Here is a 20,200-nt window from a genome sequence, read left to right as displayed (position 1 = left end):
GGGCCCAACGCGGGGCTCCATCTCACGACCCTGAGATCATGACCCAGGAGATCACAGGCTGAGCTGAAACCAGGAGTTGGATGCTCAAACCAATGGCACCACCCAGGCGCCCCTTTGGGTATCATTTTTAATTGCTTATCGCCGTCAGGTGCCTCCCTGAAGCTGCCGTGAGTGTGGGTGGGATTTCCTTTCTGGATCCTTCTCTGCAGACCCCTGATTATCCGTGCCTGGTGAGTAAGACCAGGTTGTGCTGCGTGTCCTGGTTGCAAATAAATGAAAACCATTTGGCTGAAACCGACACAAGCCACGGGTCTGCCACCCCTGAAGACTGTTTGCTGCTTAATGAGGCCGGCCGTTTGATTTTGAGCTATTTGAGGTGTGGTCTTAAACGGGGCTGCTTTTAGGAGGAACATCCTATCCCATGCTTTCCAAATCTGATTTTGTGATGTCCTAAAACGCCTAACCACGATCATCAGGGGAATCATAAACCTTTCAGAAAAACTCCCCAAACAAGTAAATTAGAATTAACTTTTGGTTATGGAAACAAGCATTCGGCTGAGTGTAGTCACTGTGGGACTGGGAAGGGGAAAATACTGTCAATGATGGCAGCTTGCTCTCCAAGGGAGGGGCCAGCCACCATCCTGGGGCCTGGGGAGGGGTCAGCCACCATTCTGGGGCCTGGGGAGGGCTGCTCAGTTAATGCAGAGCAGGGAAAGGCTGTGCCACGTGGGCCAGGCCCCGCAGAGTCCCAGACTTGAATGGCTGCAGCTCCTGATGCGAGTTTTTCCGCGGGACTGGTTTGGGGTGGGGAGGGAGAGGGGAGGAGCAGACAAGACGACTGTTAGGATGACGACAGCGCCAGCAAGAGCCTGTCCCGGTCGAATCCAGGAAACTTGATCTGGGAAGACCAGGCTCCCAGACTAGCCTGAGACCTTAACAGTCCCTGAGGTTCGCTGGCCCTCCAGCTGTGGGCGGGGAGGGGCCTGGAGAGGGGGCAGGTGGCCAGGCCTGCCTGCCACGCGTCAGGGGGGCTGGCCCGGGCTGCCTGAGAAAGGTGGTGCTGGCTGGGCAAGAGGGCAGGACCCATGAGGTCCCGGCCTCTGCAGCGGCCAGACCAGATGCTGGCCAGACCGGTCCCTGCCCCGGACTCCACGGGTTCTCTGCTCCAGCCGCTCGGTCCCCAGCCCCCTAACCAGCCCCCTAGCCAGCCCCCTGCAGCCACAGGGATCTTCAGTCATAACCAGGGGCTCTGGCCACGGAAACGAGAATGGAAGGTAGAGACCTTGCGTGGAAGTGGGTGAGGAATAAAATCTTCCCCTCTGCCAGGAAAAGCTTCCTCCAGCACCACTCTTCGCCACCCTGACAGGGTGAGAGGGCTCACTTCCCGAGAGGACCGCTGGTGGAGGGCGACAGGTGACCGGTGTGGCACGAGGGAAGCCTGGCAGGCAGGATGCTCTTGGTCCAGCCGAGGCCGACATGGGCTCTGACGGTGAAGCCCCATCTCCTGGCGTGGTTGCCAGCATGTGCGTCCCCGGGGGAGAGCGCGCCCGCACAGGCAGAGCACCGTGGGGGGCCGTGGAGGGAGTCCTGTGCAGGGGGAAATTCTGGGGGGCAGGGGCAGAGCTGGGATGGAGAGCCAGGGGCCTGACGCTGGAAGCAGCAGAGAGAGTCGGAAGCCCAGCTGCCCTCAGAGCGGGGGGAGCGGGTTCTCAGGCCCGTGGAAGGCGACCCCCCCCAGGTGACGGCACCTCAGAGAGAGGCAGGGCAGCGACCCCCTCCCTTGTGTTTCAGACAGGAAAACATCCTTCCAGCTGTGGGGACGGGATCATCGGGTGTTTGGGTCCGAGGGACTCTCTGCTGGAAAGAGACGCTGACCTGGCCGTCTTGAAGGACTGGGAAGGACTGGCCGGGCTGCCAAGGGCGGCGGTGCCACAGTGAGGAGGAGCAGGGCCGTGGAGCAGCGAGCCGGGCGGCTGGGGCCAGGGGGGTCCTGGCCCCGGTGAGCATGTGGGGGCCGCGCCTGTGAAGGTCGTCAGTCGAAAGCTTCTCCTTTCCTTCTGGGGTGACTCACTCTCTCTCTCTCTCTCATTAGGCTGTTTTTTTTTTTCCCTTGGCTATTTCATGCCATTCTAAGTGAAGAAATATTAAAAATTCCCAGAATTAGCATGAGTTTTACCATTCATCTTTATACCGTGAATGTCAGGTTTTCTAACTGCAAATATAAGGTCACTTGATTCCGGTGTGGCAGTCACCGAAATGACACGATGCCTGTGTCATAGCTCCTTCGTACATATGCATTTTGCTCTTGGCGGAGCAGGGGAGATGCTGCACAAAGCCAGCTCAGCTGTTCTGTTTCCGTCGCTGGTGTGTGCCGTGTTCGCAGCATTCCCCTCGCCGGCCCACTGAGTAGGGAAAGACTGACAAGAAAAAGACTGAGTCAGCCAGTCTTTCCGTCTTATCATTTTTAGCCCAAGTTGTTGGCTAATATAAGGAAATAACACAAGTAAGAAATAATACAGAGCTCTTTACTCGGTTTTTCGTGTTTCTTAAAGCACCGCTGTTTTCTTCGTTCAAAGCCAGCTCTGGCCTGATGGAAGGTGTGGCCTCGGGGGCCGTCGGGCCCCCCTTACTCAGTTGTGGGGGCAGCGCACTCCCCTGAGTCTGGCTGAACTCCCACGTGCACTGGGTCCGCCTGGAGCTCCGTGCTCATCAGGGGTAGCGAACACTGCGTGCAGGTGGGTGGCAGGAAGGCACACGGGGTGCCCGCTCCTAGGCCCATACACATACTCTCCACTGTCCTGTTAGACTTCGCTTCTAGAACACGAGGTCACAGGTAAAATGATGAAGAATGTCAGCATGGGGACAGCAGGGTGTTACTCCCGGGGTGCCCCCTTCTGAGCAAGACACAGGTGACGTGGCATCAGGTCCCCCACTGATGGTCTTGCCCCTGGGAAGACCATCAGTGGGGGACCGGCCAGGGAGGTCAGGCTGGCAGCCCGAGGGCTGCGCTCGCCCCGAGGCTGCTTTTCGTCTGGAGCTCTGCATCGGGTCAGCGGCTCTCCTGCCCCACCACAGCCTCTGCGTCTGCCCACTGGCCCGCACTCCCCGCTGCACCCGCTCAGTCCCTGCCTGGCCTCCCAAGCCATCTGAGTTCGAGAACTCTGAAGCGGGGGATGGCAGGAGCAAGCATGGGCAGGATCGGGGTGCCCGTCTCCCCACCGTGGCTGGCGATGGCTGTTAAGGGTTTACGCAGAACACAGCTCATGACTGTGGGGCGGGTCCGGCAGGAGGGGCAGAGAGGATCCAGAGGGGACAGTGGGGTAGCCAGAAGGAACCTGGAAAGACATGGTGAGGTCTGAACTGAGCCACAGAGGTGAAGAGGAAGGGCAGGAGAGGGAGGAGGCGGCGACCTGCGGGTGTGGGGGCAGGAGGAGACTGCAGAGAGGCCCTGGGCTCCTGGGGTGGCTCCTGGCTGGTGCGCTGGGCCGGGCTCTAGGACAGCAGCAGGCTGTCCACGGAGGCACACAGATTCTGCTTTTCATCCAGTAAGTCTGAGGAACCGGGAGGACACACAGGAGAAACCTGTGGGGGACTGTTGGAGGCGCTCAGGGAGGGCAGAGTCTGCCCAGGGGATGCAGGACGAGGGAGAGGAGGCTCCAGCGGCAGCTATGAGGATGACTGCCGGGGCAAGGCAGCGAATGGGAAGGCAGCTGGGGAAGCAGGACCTGGCGTGGAGAGGGGGGTCAGGAGAGAGCAGCGGGAAAGCCAAGCCTGGCCCCTACAGTGGGCGGATGGGCGTCAGGGTGCTGGGGGTGATGGGTGATGCCCCGATGTCCCCGTGGCCAGGCCTCCCCGCGAAGGGCCACAGCTGAGATCCCGGGTGCAGGGGAGCCTCTCTGGCAGATTTCCCCTTTAAGATGGCGAGGTGTGGGCAGGCTTAAATGTGGAGGGGAAGAGCGCCTTCTTTTCAGACCCTGGGACCCTGTGTTGAGAGCCCCTGGCTCCCGGGACTACTGGCGATGAGAAGGGCCGATGCCTAGAGAGTGCTTTTTTTTTTTTTTTTTAGACATTTTATTTATTTATTTGACACACAGAGAGAGAACACAAGTAGGCAGAGAGGCAGGCAGAGAGGCAGACAGAGAGAGAGAGAAGGAAGCAGGCTCCCTGCTGAGCAGAGAGCCCAATGCGGGGCTCGATCCCAAGACCCTGGGATCATGACCTGAGCCGAAAACAGAGGCTTTAACCCACTGAGCCACCCAGGCACCCCCAGAGAGTGCTTTGTACTCGGTCACTGTCACCGAGTCTGGGGACACTTCCAGGGTGAGTCACAGATAGCGCTGCCTCCTGTCAACTGTCCCCCACCTTCTCTCCTCATCCCTGAAGAGCGTTATCACGCAGTGTCTTCTCTCCATGGCTAACGGTTGGCTTCCAAGGGCAGGTGCGTCTGAACGGCTCTGATCCTCGGACCATGGTGATGGGTCCGGGCCTCATGGCTTACTGACCTTGAACCTATCTACAAAGGCTCTGAAACCACCTGTGTCTGCCTGCGTGTGGGCCAGCATCGCTCTGCCTCCGGGCCTGTAGAGATGTGCGCCCAGGTCTTGGGTGCCCACCAGCTGGGACTTCCCCAACCTGAGCAATAAGGATGCCTGACTCCAGAGCTCACTGACTCCATCTGTCCCAGTGTCCTTGGCCTCCTGTAACAAATTACCACAGACTTAGTGGCTTAAACAACAGGAATGGATTCTCTGACAGGTTTAGAGGCGAGAAGTCTGAAATAAGTCTTAGAGGGGCTAAAATCAAGGTGTCAGAGGGCCGATTCCTCCCCGAGGCTCCAAGAGAGAATCCTTATCTTGTCTTTCCCAGCTTTCAGCGGCTGCCAGCCTCCTTGGCTTGCGGCCACATCTCCCTCTGCCTCCCTGGCAGGAGGATACTTGCCAGAGCACTGAGGACTCACCTGGATAATCCAGGATCTCCCCCCATCTCCCTGTCATCCACTTCAGTCACATCACCATGATCCCTTTTGCCATATTCGGTCACATCCACAGGTTCCAGGGGTTAGGACCTGGAAATCCCTGGGGCCATGAGTTGGCCTGCCTTGCTGTCCTCAGAGTGGATTCTCCAAGCCCTCATGAAGTAGGTGGGGCATATCGTAACGCTCGTTTTCCCGCAGCAGAAGGTAAAGCTCTGACATTTTGGAGGCAATACAGACTTCGGAGTTGGTAGCAGGGCCAAGACCCAGGCCAGGCCTCTGGCTCCAAACCCGGGACAGATTCTGGAGCACCCCCAAGCAGGACCCTGCTACTACAGAGCCTCAGGGCTGAGACAGGACTGTGTAGGGATTTAGGGAGCTTCCCAGGGCACCCCAGTACTTCAAAACTCAGATGAGTCCTGGCTTGCAGGAGCTCACCTGTGGTTTCTGAGTCTGGTCCGGGAGGGGGCATAGTCGTAGCAGCCCCCGATGGAAACCCCTCGCCTCCCATCTGCGGGGCTCTGGGGCGTGGGCGAGGGAGACAAGGGGTCCGTGCCCTCACTGGGCTGTGCCAGGGGCAGGGGGCACACAGAAATGCTCCTCCCTGGGGATGGCACACTAGGGCTTACCTCCAGGCACAGGAAGCACGGCCCCCGCTCAGCGCCAGGGAAGGAGCGATTTTCCAGCAGACCGTCGCTGCCTGGGCCAGCTAGAGCTTTCTCTTTTATTGTCTTGAACAGATGAGCTCAGTTGTGGGGGAATGAGGCTTTGGCTGCTCAGCTCTGTTGTTTGTCTTGCGGAGACTGGATCCCTCCCTCCTCAGTCTGTCAGATCAGGACCTAATGAACCCCACACAGAGCTGCCCAAACCTGCCAACTGCACCCCACTGCGGGGGCTGCCTGGGAAACAGTGTACACCCCACCTCCAGCCGCCCGCTGCCCCAGGCCCGGCGCCAAGGGCACGGTGCCTGCCCTGTCCTGCCAGCTTGAGCTGCTTCCTCAGACCACGAATGGGGCAGCAGGGTGGATGGAACAGACTGGAACAGTTGGGAAAGGAGGGTGGCCTGGAATTGAGAGAGCCCTGAATCCGAACTGGAGGCCTTTGTGTTTTGTCCATGTGAACATCAGGGACCAAGTTACTCTTGCCACTGTCTGCCAGTTTGATGGCAGTGGGGGGTGATCTGCTGGGGAGAGCACACTGTTGGGGGCAGTGTGAGGCAGGGTTCACCTTCCTGCCTCCTCTGTAACCCACAGTGTGGGGACAGAAAGAGCACGTGTCCTCGGTGGTCACACGCAATTTCAGTATCTGTGAGGGCTGTACTCAATAGTAACACTGTGTATGAGGCATTCTAGGCTTTCTACTTGGTCTAGAACTCAGCAGAGTGCTGGTGGCTTTTGAGGGTCCCTTTGGGGCACTAGGTCACCCCAAAAAGCCCCTGAGAAGTGTACAACTGAGCTCCTGTCCCATGAAGGCAGACTGGGCTGAGAAAGGCCTCGTGCAGCCGGAGCAAGCTGCTTACATGGAGCTTGGCCCCCTGCTCCTCCCGGTCCCCAGAAAGGGGACCCTGGCACCTTGCCCACAGTAGTGACAGGAGCACAGGCTTGAGGACAGCTCTCTAGGACACAGCAGGTGGCAGCTCAGCGGCTAGTGGAGCTCCGTGTTCCTGGGTCACGTGTGGCCCAGGCCCTCAGCTCTGCTCACGCTTCCCGTGTTGGCATGCATTTGTCCGGATGCTGTATCCCCAGGACGGAGGATAAAGAGGAAAGTCCCAGCCCTGCTCCCTCTGTGCTTGGGTGGGGGTGGCCATGGGGGTGGGGCGGGAACAGAGCATCCTTGAACAGGTAGAGGACATCCTGGGAGAGGCCCGTTCACAGCACTAGGGGAACAGATGGAATCCAAAGACTGGTTTTTCAGAGGAGGGTGTGATGTCACGAAAGAACATTGGAGCTTAGATCCTGGAGGGATGAGTCTGTAGGATTGAGAAGTCAGAGGACGGTGGCAGCAGGTGGCTTTGTAGGAGAGGCATGTAGGACTGATGGTTGGGGGGGGGGTGGCAAGCGGATGATGCTGAGGTGTCCAGGCTTGGGTCAGAAGCCCCTCAGGGGCCACAGACCGCAATGCGGTGGGGAGAGGAAGGGCACAGGTTTCAGGGGCTTTAGGTCTTCCTTCATCCCAACCCCACCCCGCTCTCTGTCAGGAAGGTGCAAAGACACCCTGTCCACAATCACGGGGCCGACCACCCAGAACACCTACGGGCGGAACGAGGGGGCCTGGATGAAGGACCCCCTGGCCAAGGATGAGCGGATCTACGTCACCAACTATTACTACGGCAACACCCTGGTAGAGTTCCGGAACCTGGAGAACTTCAAACAAGGTAGGCGCCGTCGGCCCCCCTGGGGATTCCTCCTGTCCCTGGGGCCCCTGTCCTCATCACGGCCGGATCGCTTTGGGAGGTGCCCGCGGTCCAGAAGCGGGACGCCGTCTTCCGATGGTGAAAGGACCATCCCGGTGGCGGAGGCCCTCTTCCACATGCCCCACATTCTCTGCGTTTGGCTCCCGGGGTCCAGGGCCGGGGGTGGGGGCGGATCCTAGTGAGATAGCCCCCTTCCCAGAGCCGGGCTCCAGGGGGTGAGCGCCTGGGCCTGGGAGTGGGAACAGTTCCTCCGGGTGCGGGATGAGCGTGCGGCGGCTCAGCAGCATGAAGCTGCTTGCCGCACAAAACTAGAAAGTGGGCGCGCTGAGACAGCCCCAGGTCTGCGCCCCCTGGGCCACCGGCTGCCCCGCCCCCCCGTCCTGAAGCCCCGCCCTCGCGCGCAGGCCGCTGGAGCAATTCCTACAAGCTCCCGTACAGCTGGATCGGCACCGGCCACGTGGTGTACAACGGGGCCTTCTACTACAACCGCGCCTTCACCCGCAACATCATCAAGTACGACCTGAAGCAGCGCTTCGTGGCCGCCTGGGCCATGCTCCACGACGTGGCCTATGAGGAGGCCACCCCCTGGCGGTGGCAGGGCCACTCAGACGTGGACTTCGCCGTGGACGAGAACGGCCTGTGGCTCATCTACCCGGCCCTGGACGACGAGGGCTTCAGCCAGGAGGTGATTGTGCTGAGCAAGCTCAACGCCGTGGACCTGAGCACGCAGAAGGAGACCACGTGGCGCACGGGGCTGCGGCGCAACTTCTACGGCAACTGCTTCGTCATCTGCGGGGTGCTGTACGCCGTGGACAGCTACAACCAGCGCAACGCCAACATCTCCTACGCCTTCGACACCCACACCAACACGCAGATCGTCCCGCGGCTGCTGTTCGAGAACGAGTACTCCTACACCACCCAGATAGACTACAACCCCAAGGACCGCCTGCTCTACGCCTGGGACAATGGCCACCAGGTCACCTACCACGTCATCTTCGCCTACTGACACCCTGGCCCCGCGTGCAGAAGTGCAGAGGGGTTCCCGGCACCTTGTGTGCATGTGTGCGTGTGTGTGGATGCGTATGTGTTGTTTAAAAAATATATATTATTTTGTATAATATTACAACTGTAAAAGGACAGTTTGGGTCTATTTTTTTTAAGTGGATTGTAGATCAATCCATACACGTATGTGCTGGTCTCATCCTCCACGGTTTATATTTTTGTGCAAATGGACTTCTCCTTTTGACCAGTAACCACCTTCCTTCAAGTCCTCAACTTCTCCTGCTCCCAGATCTTAGCAGTGGGAAAGAGCTCTCCATCTGGGTCTTGCAGGCACCAGGAGCAGGAGTGAAGGAGGCAAGAACGAAGTGTTAAGGGGCGGGAAAATTTTTATGTTTTGGAGAAGTTTTAAAAACCCAGAAAAACGCTTTTTTTTTTAATAAAGAAAAAATGTAAAACCTCCCCTGACTGAATGTGTTTTTGTTCAGCATGGTTGTGTGGGGCAGGGCTGATCCTGCTCTCCAACCCCCCAGGAGTCTCAGTCCACCTGGAGCCCCCTCCCTTACTGGGGGCTGCCTGGGGGCCCTGAACCCCACTGACCCTGGGCGTGCTTCTGTGCATTTGTCATCCACCTGCACACCAGCTTCCTTGCTCTGCTCTTTTTCTGGTCATTTTGCCCAAGAAGTGGGAAGCTGCTCATTCCTTAGCCCTTGCATGGGGATGGTAGGCCCTCTTGAAAGGAAGCTCAGGGCACTGGGGTGGCTCAGTCTGTGAAGTGTCTGCCTTTGGCTCAGGTCATGGTCTCCTGGTCCTTGGGATGGAGCCCCACTTCAGGCTCCCTGCTCAGCGAGGAGTCTGCTTCTCCATCTGCCCCTACCCCTCCTCCCTACTCATGCTCTCTCTCACACTTTGTCTCAAATAAGTAAAATCTTTAAAAACGAAACAAAACAAGAGGCTGGGTGAGAGTGACCTGCACTGCTGAAGAAGTTCAGGGTCAGTCTGTCTCCCTCCTCATCCTTGTCATGAACATTCGCCAGGCTTCCCTGCCCACCTTCCTCTCCAGGAGAGGGACCTGACTCGGAACCCAGCGCGGGAGGGAGGTGTGGTGGGGTGAGGCCTTTACCCCTCCCCAAGCATTGCTGAGTCCATGAGCCTCCCCTTTCCTACAGAGGACATGGATCAGGAGACAGAAAATCGGGACAAGCCTGACCAGGTGACTCCCGAGTTTGTGGGAGGAGGGCCGGCTCTCAGGATGAAGTAGGACGGCCAGTGCATCAGCATGTCACCGCGCTGGCCCCCCCCCCCCCCCCCCGCCATTGTTTAAGGAGCAGCTGCGGGGCGATTCCTTCTGCACAGACCTCAGGCGCCCCCTCCACACACGCACACGCACGCACACATACACACGTGCTCCCGTGCCCATCCCGGCGCTGCTTACAACCTCCCTGCAAGGCGGGGACGTCCCACCCCCTCCCAGCTCTCCGCGTCCACCACTTAGGTCTCAGATAACAAATACCCAAACGACCTCACTCCGTCCCGGGGCTGTTGGGTCACATTTTCCGCAGGAAGTGCAAGTGCCCGTCAGGTTTGGGGGAAGCGGGAGCGCTGGAGGGAGAGAGGTGATGCGTCCAGGGCTCAGAAAGATGGCAGCCGGTGCCCGTGTCCTGAGGCCCCGCTCGGCCAGAGGAGGGAACGGGTGCTCTTGTCAGGTCCTGGGCTGGAAACCGTGGCCAAGACTCAAGCCCCCCAGGTAGGGCCGCTGTGAGGGCAGGGGGCGAGCCCCGAGGGAGTCGCTGGTGGGAACGTGGGTCTCCCGGAAATGCTCACGGACCTCCCGCTGCCTGTGGCGCGGACCAGGACGCGTCCCACCACCCGCTCCCGGTGACCTCGCGGCCGGGGGCCCCGGAGGCCAGTGCCAGCTGTCTGCCCGCCGCCGCCTGTGCCAGGGTCTCCCGGACTGCTCACTCCGGAGGTCTCCGGGCTAACCCGAGAGCAGGCTGCCCCGCAGCTTCCGGAGAGGCCTCCGACTTCCGGCTTCCGGTTCAGGGCGGCCATCGCCGACCGGCCTCGAGCAAGCCGTCAGGGGCAGCCGGAAGTGCGGCAGCCGCGCCCAGGGCCCCGCTGTGAGGCGAGGTGACCGGTTCTGCGAGGTTCGGGCCCAGCTTGCAGGGAGGCCAGGACACGGGCGGGCGTCCCCGGAAAGCCAAGAGCCGGCCTGAGAAGCCTCAAGGTGGGGGCGGCAAGGTGGGGCCCGGCCATGGTTCCGCCAGAGCCCAGGAGCAGCCGCCCCGACGGCCCGTGTCTGGAGCCGGGGCCCCGGATGGAGGCGAAGCCTGGGGAGCTCAGCCATCGGAAGGGCAGCTCCTCACCGGGTCGCTGACTCTGGGGTCAGGCTCCCACTTGGAAACCGGCCTGGCCTCGCACCTGGGCGTCCGTTCTCCCGCTGTAGGCTTCCCAGAGCCCTCCACGGGCCGCCCCGCAGGGCGCCCTGTCCCGCCCGCCCTCCCGCGAGGCCCCCCAGCTGCAGCTCCTGTGTGCGAGCGAACTGCCCACCCCAGGCAGGCGAGTGTCCTGAGCTGCTTTCAGGATTTTTCTCTTTGTCTCTGAGACTTACAAGTTTTACTATTAGTTGATGAGGTGTGGACCTATTTGTATTGATTTTGAGGGGGTTCTCTGTGCCTCCTGGATTTTAATGCTTCTTCCCTTTGCCAAATTAGGGAAAATCTCTGCTATAATTTGCTCCAGTATACCTTCTGCCCCCGTCTCTCTTTCTTCTTCTTCTGGGATCCCATTTATTCTGATATTGTATTGTCTTATGGTACCACTTATCTCTCAAATTCTCCCCTTGTGGTTCAGTAGTTGTTTGTCTCTCTTGCTCAGCTTCTTTATTCTCCATCATTTGGTCTTCTATATCACTAATTCTCTCTTCTGCCTCATTGATCCTAGTAGTAAGAGCCTCCATTTTTTTTTTATTGCACCTCATTAATAGCTTCTTTATTTCAACCTGGTTAGATTGTAGTTCTTTTATTTCTCCAGAAAGGGATTTTATTTCCCCAGGAAGGGATTCTCTAGTATCTTCCATGGTTTTTTCAAGCCCAGCTAGCACTTTCATAATCGTCATTCTGAACTCTAGTTCTAACATATTACTAAAGTCCGTATTGATTAGGTCCCTAGCTGTTGGTACTGCCTCTTGTTCTTTTTTTTTTTTGTAGTGAGTTTTTCTGTCTTGTCATTTTATCCAGATAAGAATAGGTGAATGAGAGAACAAAATACTAGAAGGGTAGCAACGACCCCAGAAAAATACACACTAACCAAATCAGAAGAGACCTTCTGGAAAGCAGTCGATTGTTCCTAGAATTGCTGCTCTTCTCTTCTATCTCCTGTTAAATTTGTAGGTGTTCAGAATGGTTTGATAACTATCTAGCTGATCTCTTGGGACCTTATGATATTTAGGTCTCCTACTCTGCCATGTTGCTCCTCCTTCTCCCAGAATAGACTTTTGTTAGCTTAGGCTAGAAAGATTTTATTGGAAAGAATCGGGGAAGTTTGTAGACTCAAGGAAAATCTGGAAAATCAAGACATGGGAAGAACAGAACTAGGTCAGGCCTGGGGCCCCAGGTAGACCGATGTCGTGAGGTGAGTTGTCTTCTGCATAGCCTCACAGCAGACTCTGCTTTAACCACCTGCAGTCCCTAGGTGTCTTCATTCAGGACGCAGATTTCCAAGACAGGGTCTGATGCGTACCATTGGCTCTAAAGCCTATCGCCCTAATAAGGCTGGGATTCTGTGAGTGACAACCCACCCTGATCACAGGAGGCCAGGAAGGACCACTTCCCCCGAAGAAGGGCTGCTGAGCAGACAAAAAACAAAAACAAAAAATGAAACTAGAAGTCTGCTACGAAGGTTTTCTTTAATAGTAATGCCACTAAGGTATTTGAAATGTGATCCAGTTTCTCAGTATTCAGTTTATACATGATACTTTGGGTAACCAATCAGATTTCTCTGTTTGTGCAGCTGCTGGAGAGTTTATGGTGCATTGTGTCTCACCCATTGTGAGTCTGTCTGTTTGATGGTGTCCATGCTGATTTCACCTCTCTCCTGGTTCTATTTTATATTTTTATGCTTTTTATTATTTCATTTTATTTTATTTCTTTTCAGTGTTCCAAAATTCTTTGTTTATGAGCCACACCCAGTGCTCCATGCAATGCATACCCTCCATAATACCCACCACCAGGCTCACCCAACCCCCCTATTTTATATATTTTTAATTATTTTATTTTATTTTATTATTTTATTTTTTTTAATTTTTTTTTTTAGATTTTTTTTATTCATTTATTTGACAGAGAGAGATCACAAGTAGGCAGAGAGGCAGGCAGAGAGAGAGAGGGGGAAGCAGACTCTCTGCTGAGCAGAGAGCCCAATATGGGACTCGATCCCAGGACACTGAGATCATGACCTGAGCCGAAGGCAGGGCTTAATCCATTGAGCCACCCAGGCGCCCCATAATTAATTTTTTTTGTTTTAATTTCACTATAGTTAACAGACAGTGTTATGTCAGTTTCAGGTGTACAATATGGCGATTCAGCAGTTCCATACATCACCCGCTGCTCATCGGGATGAGTGTGCTCTTAATCCCTTCGCCTTTTTCCCCCATCCGCCCCACCATCAGTTTGTTCTCTTTAGGTCAGAGTCTGTTCCTTTGTTTCTTAAACTCCATATATGAAATCATATGGTGTTTCTCTTTCTCCAACTGATCACTTCCGTTAGCATTGTACACTTTAGCTCCATCCATGTCAATGCAAATGGCAAGATTTCATTCTTTCTGATGTCGGAGTACGAGGCTATTGTATATAAGCACCACAGCATTTATCCGTTCATCAGTGGATGGACATTTGGGCTCTTTCCACAATTTGGCTACTGTAGATAATGCTGCTATAAACACGACAGTGCATGTGTCTCTTTGATTTAGTATTTTTGTGCTCTTTAGATAAATACCTAGTAGTGTAATTGCTGGGTCTTAAGGTGGCTCTGTTTTTTCAGAGCTACTCTTTTCCAGAGGGGCTGCACCAGTTTGCATTCCCACCAGCAGTGTAAGAGGGTTTCCCCTTTCTCCACGTCCTCACTGACACCTGTTGTTTCTTGTGTTGTTGGTTTTAGGCTTTCTGAGAGGTGTGGGGTGCTAGCTAGCTCATTGGTGTTTTGATTTTCATTTCCCTGATCCCAAGTGATGTTGAGCATCTTTTTGTATTTTATATTTTTAAAGTTCTTTTTCCTAATTTGCCATCTTTGTGTTTGCTGTGCTTGCGTGTTTTGTTTTCCTGGAATAAGGCAGAGTAGAAATGAGTAGATTATCTGTGACTCTTCAGGAATGTGTTATGGTGTAAAGCAAGGTTCATCTGTCCTGAGAGCTTTCCCCCTGGAAGGGCTTGTAGTTTGGAAGCCAGCGGTTACAGGAACATTGTGGCTGGGTGTCCCGGGAGTTCTCTACTTTTTAAGTGTTCCCAGAGTCATTAGATGCAAACAAGTTGTCTCAAACGTTTACTGCACGGCACTCCTGTGTTTAGGGACATGCAGTGTGACCTGTGGGGGTGCGGGCCAGTTTCTTCTCTGTGTATGTGTGTGTGTGAGAGAGAGAGAGAGAGAGAAAGAGAACGAGAACAAAGGGAAGTCAGCTGAAACAGCTTGGAGCAGGGCTCTGCTCCGGGGTTATTTTCCATGTGACCTCAGCTGAGCTCTCTCTCTGGAGGAGATTGCCTGGCCTGGGAGCACCAAGGAAAATTTGGCAGCGTCTTGGGGAGTTAAAGTGCAGCCAATTGCAGCAGGTGCCAGGAACAGGCCGGAAAACTCTGGTGAACTTCCCAGAGTCATAAAGCCGCCTCATTTCAGGGTTGGAGAGGCAAAGCGAGGGCTGGCTAGAAAGTCGGAAAGTTCGCCCGCTGCCCTCAGAAGTATCCCAGCTCCACCCGCCGTAAGACGTTGTCTTTTCCCCCCTGAGCCCGGAGACCCGGTCCGGGGAAGGGGGTCTCACCAGAGATCTCTGGGTGTTAGGGTCTCTCGGGTCCCTCCTCCAGGCTGGCTCAGATGGAGGGCAGCTGGTGGCAAGGACACGGCATGTGTCCCACAGAGATTTGGGGAGGTACCACAGTCCTCTCAGGACCGTGACAGAGAATTCAGGAAACGTCCATCCTCTCCTCCCCGTGGGGCCTGAGCTCCCGCTTCCCGCTGCTCACTCATCTTGTCCACGGCCCCCTGCGGCGGCAGCCTCGCCGAGGTCCCTGAGCTTGAGGACTCTTGTGCACACCAGCTTGTTCAAGCTCTCAGCTCCTCTGTCGCGCTGGGCAAGGCGGCTGACCGCATTGACCCCTTGTCCACCAGCGTGGCTGGGAAGGAGGTCTCAGAGTAGGGCTTAGTCAAGATAACTCCACTGGCGTTTCCTCTTGCCAAAGGGCCACTGGGAGGATGCTTAAGACTTTCCGAGTCCAGAAGGGCTCTTGTCGAAAGTGCCATGGAAGGAATCCTTGGGTCCCAGGGCCACTGGGCCCAGTGACTCCGAGGACCGCGCGGCATGTCCGGTTGCTGGAGAACAGCAACTCTCTTAACTTCCGGTGAAAAACACGCTCACTTTCAGCAGGTTGATCCTTCTTTCTTTCTAGGAAACTCTTCAGAGTATGACTTTGCTGAGACAGGGCCATCCAAGCTTCAGGAACAGTTCAGGGCTGTTCAAAACCACTCTCAGCATCACGGTGGCTCTCTGAGAGGCAGGAAGTTATCTCCCAGCCGGGTTTGCCCCCGACCCCCGGGCACAAAAGCCCCCCCCCCCCCACAAGAGGTTACACTGGCTGGAGCTCACCTTCCCTGCCTCAGCTCAGGCTGCTCCCCACCACCCCCCGCAAGGCCCTGAGGGGTGACCCTCCCCAGTCACTACCTGTGGGAATTCTCCCCGCAAGTAAGGCCTTACCTCAAAGACCCCGCCCTCAGGAGGACCTCCCTGGCTCACCCGGGGCGGCGCCCGTCCTCGCCTCCCTTTTCGCCTGTGTCCTAGCGCACCCATCACTCAGGCCCACACGCGTTTCCACCGGCCTGGCTGCTGCTGGAGAACAGCTCTGTGTCCCTGTCGGAGCCGGGCCAGGGCCTGGCTCAGAGGGATGCACGGGTGTACTGATGTGTAGGCTGCCACCAGAGAGCCCCATTCTGGTCACACAGAAGGACCTATGACCCTTAGGCCACAGTTGCCCTTCGGTCACCCTGGCCCTTCCAGCCCACTGTGCTCTGTCAGCGGTTAAATAAAGACCTCGGCCCCATTCTGGCATCTTTGACTCACAATGGCTCTTCTGTTTCAGAGGGGCCATTGCCCTCCGTGTTGCATTTCTAGAAAAGACAGCCTTCACGGGGGCGCCGTTGGGGTCATGGCATTCCTGAAGGATAGACTGCACTGCCCACAGTGGCTCTGCAGGGGATGGGCTCCTGACCCTGGGGTCCCAGAGGCTCCCCTTCTCCCCTTCTTTCCTCTCCCCTGAAACACAAGACCACTGGTGGGCTCCTGCTCTCCGGCTTTCTGCCCCTGCTGCCCACCCCCACAACCCCCGCGGGAGGGGCAGTCCGTGGCCGCGGGAGGCCGATCCGCCAGTCTACTTCCTGCTCCTTGGCGAGGCCAGGCCGGCGGTCAGGGTGGACGGAGGCAGAGCGGGGAGAGGGAAGTCTTCAAGCAAGTGGAGAGCTGAGGCCCTGGTCGTGCTCCCACAGGAAACCGCCAACTGGAAGCTCTGAGGCTCTCAGAGGTGACTGTGGGGATCCTGGGCACCTCCAAGCAAGCTGGCAAGCCCCCGGGGGCACATAGCCTGGCATGGCGGGGCTGGTGCCCAGGGAGAAGGAACACTGACTAGTGGGGACCAGTCGGCATCTTGAAGCGCTTAATGTTGAGATCAGTTTCTGTAACCCCAGACGGTTCCTGGAGGTCCAACAGCCTCTCTCTTGACACCCTCAGGAAGGCAGCCCCATGGGGGAGAGCGTGGATTCCCCCATGGGGCGGTGAGGTCTTCATGCCTGCGCCCTCCCGACCAGCTCGCTGGCGGAGACAGGACCTACCTGCCCGCCTCCCTTGCGGTTCGCAGGGGCCACGTCGTGTGGCTGGTTCATGTGTTTCCTCTGCGGATTCTTGTTGCACGCACGTGGGGTATGGTCACACCTGGGCTCGAGAAGTCTCCTGATTGTGTAAAGCAGGTGGAAAGCCTTTCACCCACGAATTTAAGAGCCTGTGTAATTTTTCTCGGTTTAGTCTGCAAGGCTTTTTCTCTCTGTGACTTCATATTTGGGTGGCTCCCCTGGAGGGAAGCCATCGTGGTGAGATCTAAGAATGAGGGGCTGGTGCCAGGACTCAGATAGGGGAACTGCACCCCAAGACAGGAGCCAGAGGCCTGTGCCTGTCTGGGCTGTCTCTCAGCCTGAAGACTCCCGGCGGATGGGTCTGGCTTCCCATGAGGCCTGCAGAGCTGGGGGTGGAGGGGGAGGGAGGGGAATCAGGTCATCTGCCGTATCCACTGTCCAAAGGCTGTCCACTCAGCCTTTTCCCAGAACCCTCCATGTGGCCAGAGCTGGGTGGGTTTGGGTCAACCCCAGCATTAGTGTGATTCCTTCTCTCCCTCCTGCCTCATCTTCCTTCTGTGGCTTCAGGCTCCTCTGGGTCAGCAGTGGTCTTCCCACCCCCGCTCATCAGGCCAACCCAGACCATCTCTCCTTCGTACGTCAAGGCCCAGGAGCCGGCTGGCCTCTGGTGCCCTCTCTGGTCTGGCCCTTCCCCTCCCCACTCCCTCTCCTTCCAAGAATATGCCATTTCACAGAAAGTTCCATTTTCACAGCCCTGGTCTTTTCACGCGTTTCCCAGTTCCAACATCACAGGAATGTCTGACATCATTTCCACTAGTGAATCCAGTGTTCACCAGACCTCACCCCTACCTCCCTGGCCTCCCTCCCGCGCCTCCTCTCCTGACCAGCTCTTTGCTGAGTCTGGCCTCTGACGATCCAGACACACTTCATTCTTTTCCCTGGAACCTGCTCTGCCCTCCAGCTTGAGGGCTGCGCTGCTCTGTAAGCGTTAAAAGGCGACGAGGTCTTGGCCTCCAGAGACAGTGTTTGTCGGTTCCCAAACTTTGCTGCGCATGACAATCCCTTGGGGAAATGGTAGCAAAACCCCCACCCCCGCCCCACCAAGCTGGGCCACAGCCTGTCCCCATGAAGTCAGAACGTCTGAGGGCACGGGCCAGGCGGCGGCAGGTTTTAAAGGTCCCCGGGTGATTCCAGTGTGCAAAGTGTGGGCGCCAGCAACCGAGTGCTGTGCCGAAGGGGGCCGGAGCCCCAGCCAGCCTTGTGGAGTGTGGGGCACAGGCAGACCTTCGGAGCTGTGACGGAGGGGGACGAGGGGGCATTTTCTCCGGGGGCTCTCCCAGCCTCATGGTGAAGCCCTGCTCCAGGGAGGGCAGACAGCAGACCAGCGGAGGGCGCTGGGTCGGCGGATGAGGTGGGGGGCCCAGGAGCTCGGACCCCAGGAGAGCCTCGGATCTGCAAGGAGGCAGGCCTCCAGCTCGGTGTCTCTTGCCGGGATGCAGCCCAAGCCCTGGGCTTGTGGACGGACTGAGGGCACACCTGGTTCCCGGCCCGTAGCTGACAGCGAGGCCATACGATGCGACCATGGGTGGGAGGCTGGGGAGGCTCAAGCTGTGACCCCCGTAGACTTTCAGAAAGGGAGTGGCAGCAGGAAATTCTTTCCTGCTGTTTCCTTAAAAGCCCTGGCGATGGCAGCCTGGGAAGGTTGGGGTCTGGCAGAAGCCCCCTGCCCTCCCTCCTCCAGCCTCTCCGACAGGCGGCTGCATGGGCGGTTCGCAAACTCGTATCAGAACCCTCCAGAGGGCTTGCGAAAACACAGATTGCGGGACCCAGCCTCAGAGTCTGACTCAGAGGGTCTGGGTCAGGGCCAGAGAGGTGGTATTTCTAGCAAGTCCCCAAGTGCTGCAGAATGGAGGTCACCCTCACAGACCCGCAGTCTGCAGCTGCTTCCGAGGTCCCCTTCCGGCTTGCCACAGTTGGAAGTTGGAGGGAGTAAGAAAGGGGCAAGGAAAGCTCACGTGGCCTCCTCTGTTGAGGGAAGGCAGGCTCTCCGGCATCCTGGCGGTCCCAGCCCAGCACCGGGCAGCGGGTGTCCTGCTCTGCATGGGCTCTCTGACTGCTTCCTTGTAGGGCGATGTCGCTAGTGTGTGGTGCCAGAACAGGCGAGAAATGCCAGTCTGCCGTGTGCACTGCAGGAAAGGCAAAGTCTGTCCGCGGCTTTCTAAATGCTCAATACTTCAACTCAACAACAACAACAACAACAAACGATTTAGCCTAAAATGCCCTGAAGTGCCCTGTTCCAAGCACTCTGGCTCTACTGGGGACACAGCAGTGGCTTGGGTGTGGGCAGCCTTCCAGCCACTGTGGAGCTCACTGTCCTTCAGGGGTGGTGGGTGCGCACAAGCCATCGCAGGGGTGGGTTTGGGAAGGAGAGGACAAGATGTGGCTCTGGAAGCCCCCTGCCCTCCATCTGCCTAAGAGGAGATTTTTCCCTCCTTGGACTGTTCATGCTTTGCTGACTTGTACCAGGTTATAAATCTTGGGGAGACGGAATTAGCCCCAAATGTGCCGCTGGCTGGAATGTGCTTCTAGTTGTGCTCACCTGAGTGGTGACCCGCAGAGCCATTTAACAAGAGGTTAAATGTTTCAGCATCTTTCCTGCTCATACTGTTCAAATTAAGACGAATTTCCAGTTCCCCTCCTGCTGCGGTTTGATGGAAACACCCAGGCTGGTGGTCGGGGGTTGCGGTAACTCTGCCTTCCTCCAGGCTGCCAGGCTGGAGGGGGCGATGTGTGGGTCTGATGTGAACAAGTCACTTGGCAGAGAATTCTAGTACCGCCAGGAAACCAGAGATGGTGTGGTGAAGTGCATTCTTCTATGTCCTAGGACCAGCGGCCAAGTGAGTGGGTGAGCTCTGGGGCTGTGACAAAGGCACCGGCCGAGGAATCTTCCATCCCAAGCTCTCCTGAGAGCAGCCTGTGTCTAAATAAACTGATTTTGCAGGCAATCCAGAAATCTTACCCTCTTCTGGAAATTCTTTTTACTTTTCTGTGGGAATAGAGGGGTGACCCCATGGACCCGGGGAAGAGACGTCAGTCACATGTCTTTGAGGTCAAGGATATTGTCTGGTTCATTGTACTGTTTCCCACAGATCGGTGATACGTGTCTGAGCCTGGGCCAACACTTAGAGTTTGTAGCAAAGTTTCAAATTCTGGGGCCACCACCTCTCCCCCTCGCCTGTGCTGAAATGCAGCCCAAGAATGCACGTTCCACTGGGTGGAACTGGGTGCACACTCAGGCAGTGTGGATAACCCCGGAGGCTTCGAGAGTCAAGCAGGACACGGATGAAATGAGATTCAGGGCGGGCTCTGGGGTTCTCTGTTCTTCCTTTGTAACAGCTGATGCTCTCCCACATAGGGCTGTGGCGTCAACAGGAACACTGTATAGTTGGGGGGTTTCTGGGTTGCACCACAAGGCCCCCCACCTAAGCGAGCACAGTTTTCAGGAGAGACGGTGCTGCAAATAGTTGTCCTGACCAGATGACCCACTTCTTAATATGGCCATGTTGTATCTCTTTTAAAGATCTGTCCTTTCCTACTAGACGCAAACATTTCAGTTTTGGAGCTGCACAACAGCTCTCTCTCACAGAAGCGTCCTTTCCCGTCTTATAGTCAGTATCCATACTACACGTTAAGTCAGCAGTGAAACCCTCGTAGGT

The 20,200-nt window shown here is 56.6% G+C and overlaps 1 protein-coding gene across 2 annotated transcripts in view; it reads left to right on the top strand.

Moving 5' to 3' along the window:
- OLFML2B (olfactomedin like 2B) overlaps positions 1-8,838 on the top strand; it is a 35,200-nt gene extending 26,362 nt beyond the window's left edge. For both annotated transcript variants that reach the window (XM_045983652.1, XM_045983651.1), the window contains exons 7-8: positions 7,170-7,346; positions 7,790-8,838. In XM_045983652.1, the coding sequence (XP_045839608.1) occupies positions 7,170-7,346; positions 7,790-8,391 (779 nt within the window). In that variant the 3' untranslated portion in view covers positions 8,392-8,838. The remainder of the gene's footprint in view (positions 1-7,169; positions 7,347-7,789) is intronic.
- The last annotated feature ends 11,362 nt before the right edge of the window (positions 8,839-20,200 follow it).

The sequence above is a fragment of the Meles meles genome, chromosome 17 (assembly GCF_922984935.1).
Source record: "Meles meles chromosome 17, mMelMel3.1 paternal haplotype, whole genome shotgun sequence".
NCBI lineage: Eukaryota > Metazoa > Chordata > Mammalia > Carnivora > Mustelidae > Meles > Meles meles.
The sequence above is the reverse complement of the archived record's forward strand: the minus strand, read 5'-3'. Positions and strand labels throughout refer to the sequence as shown.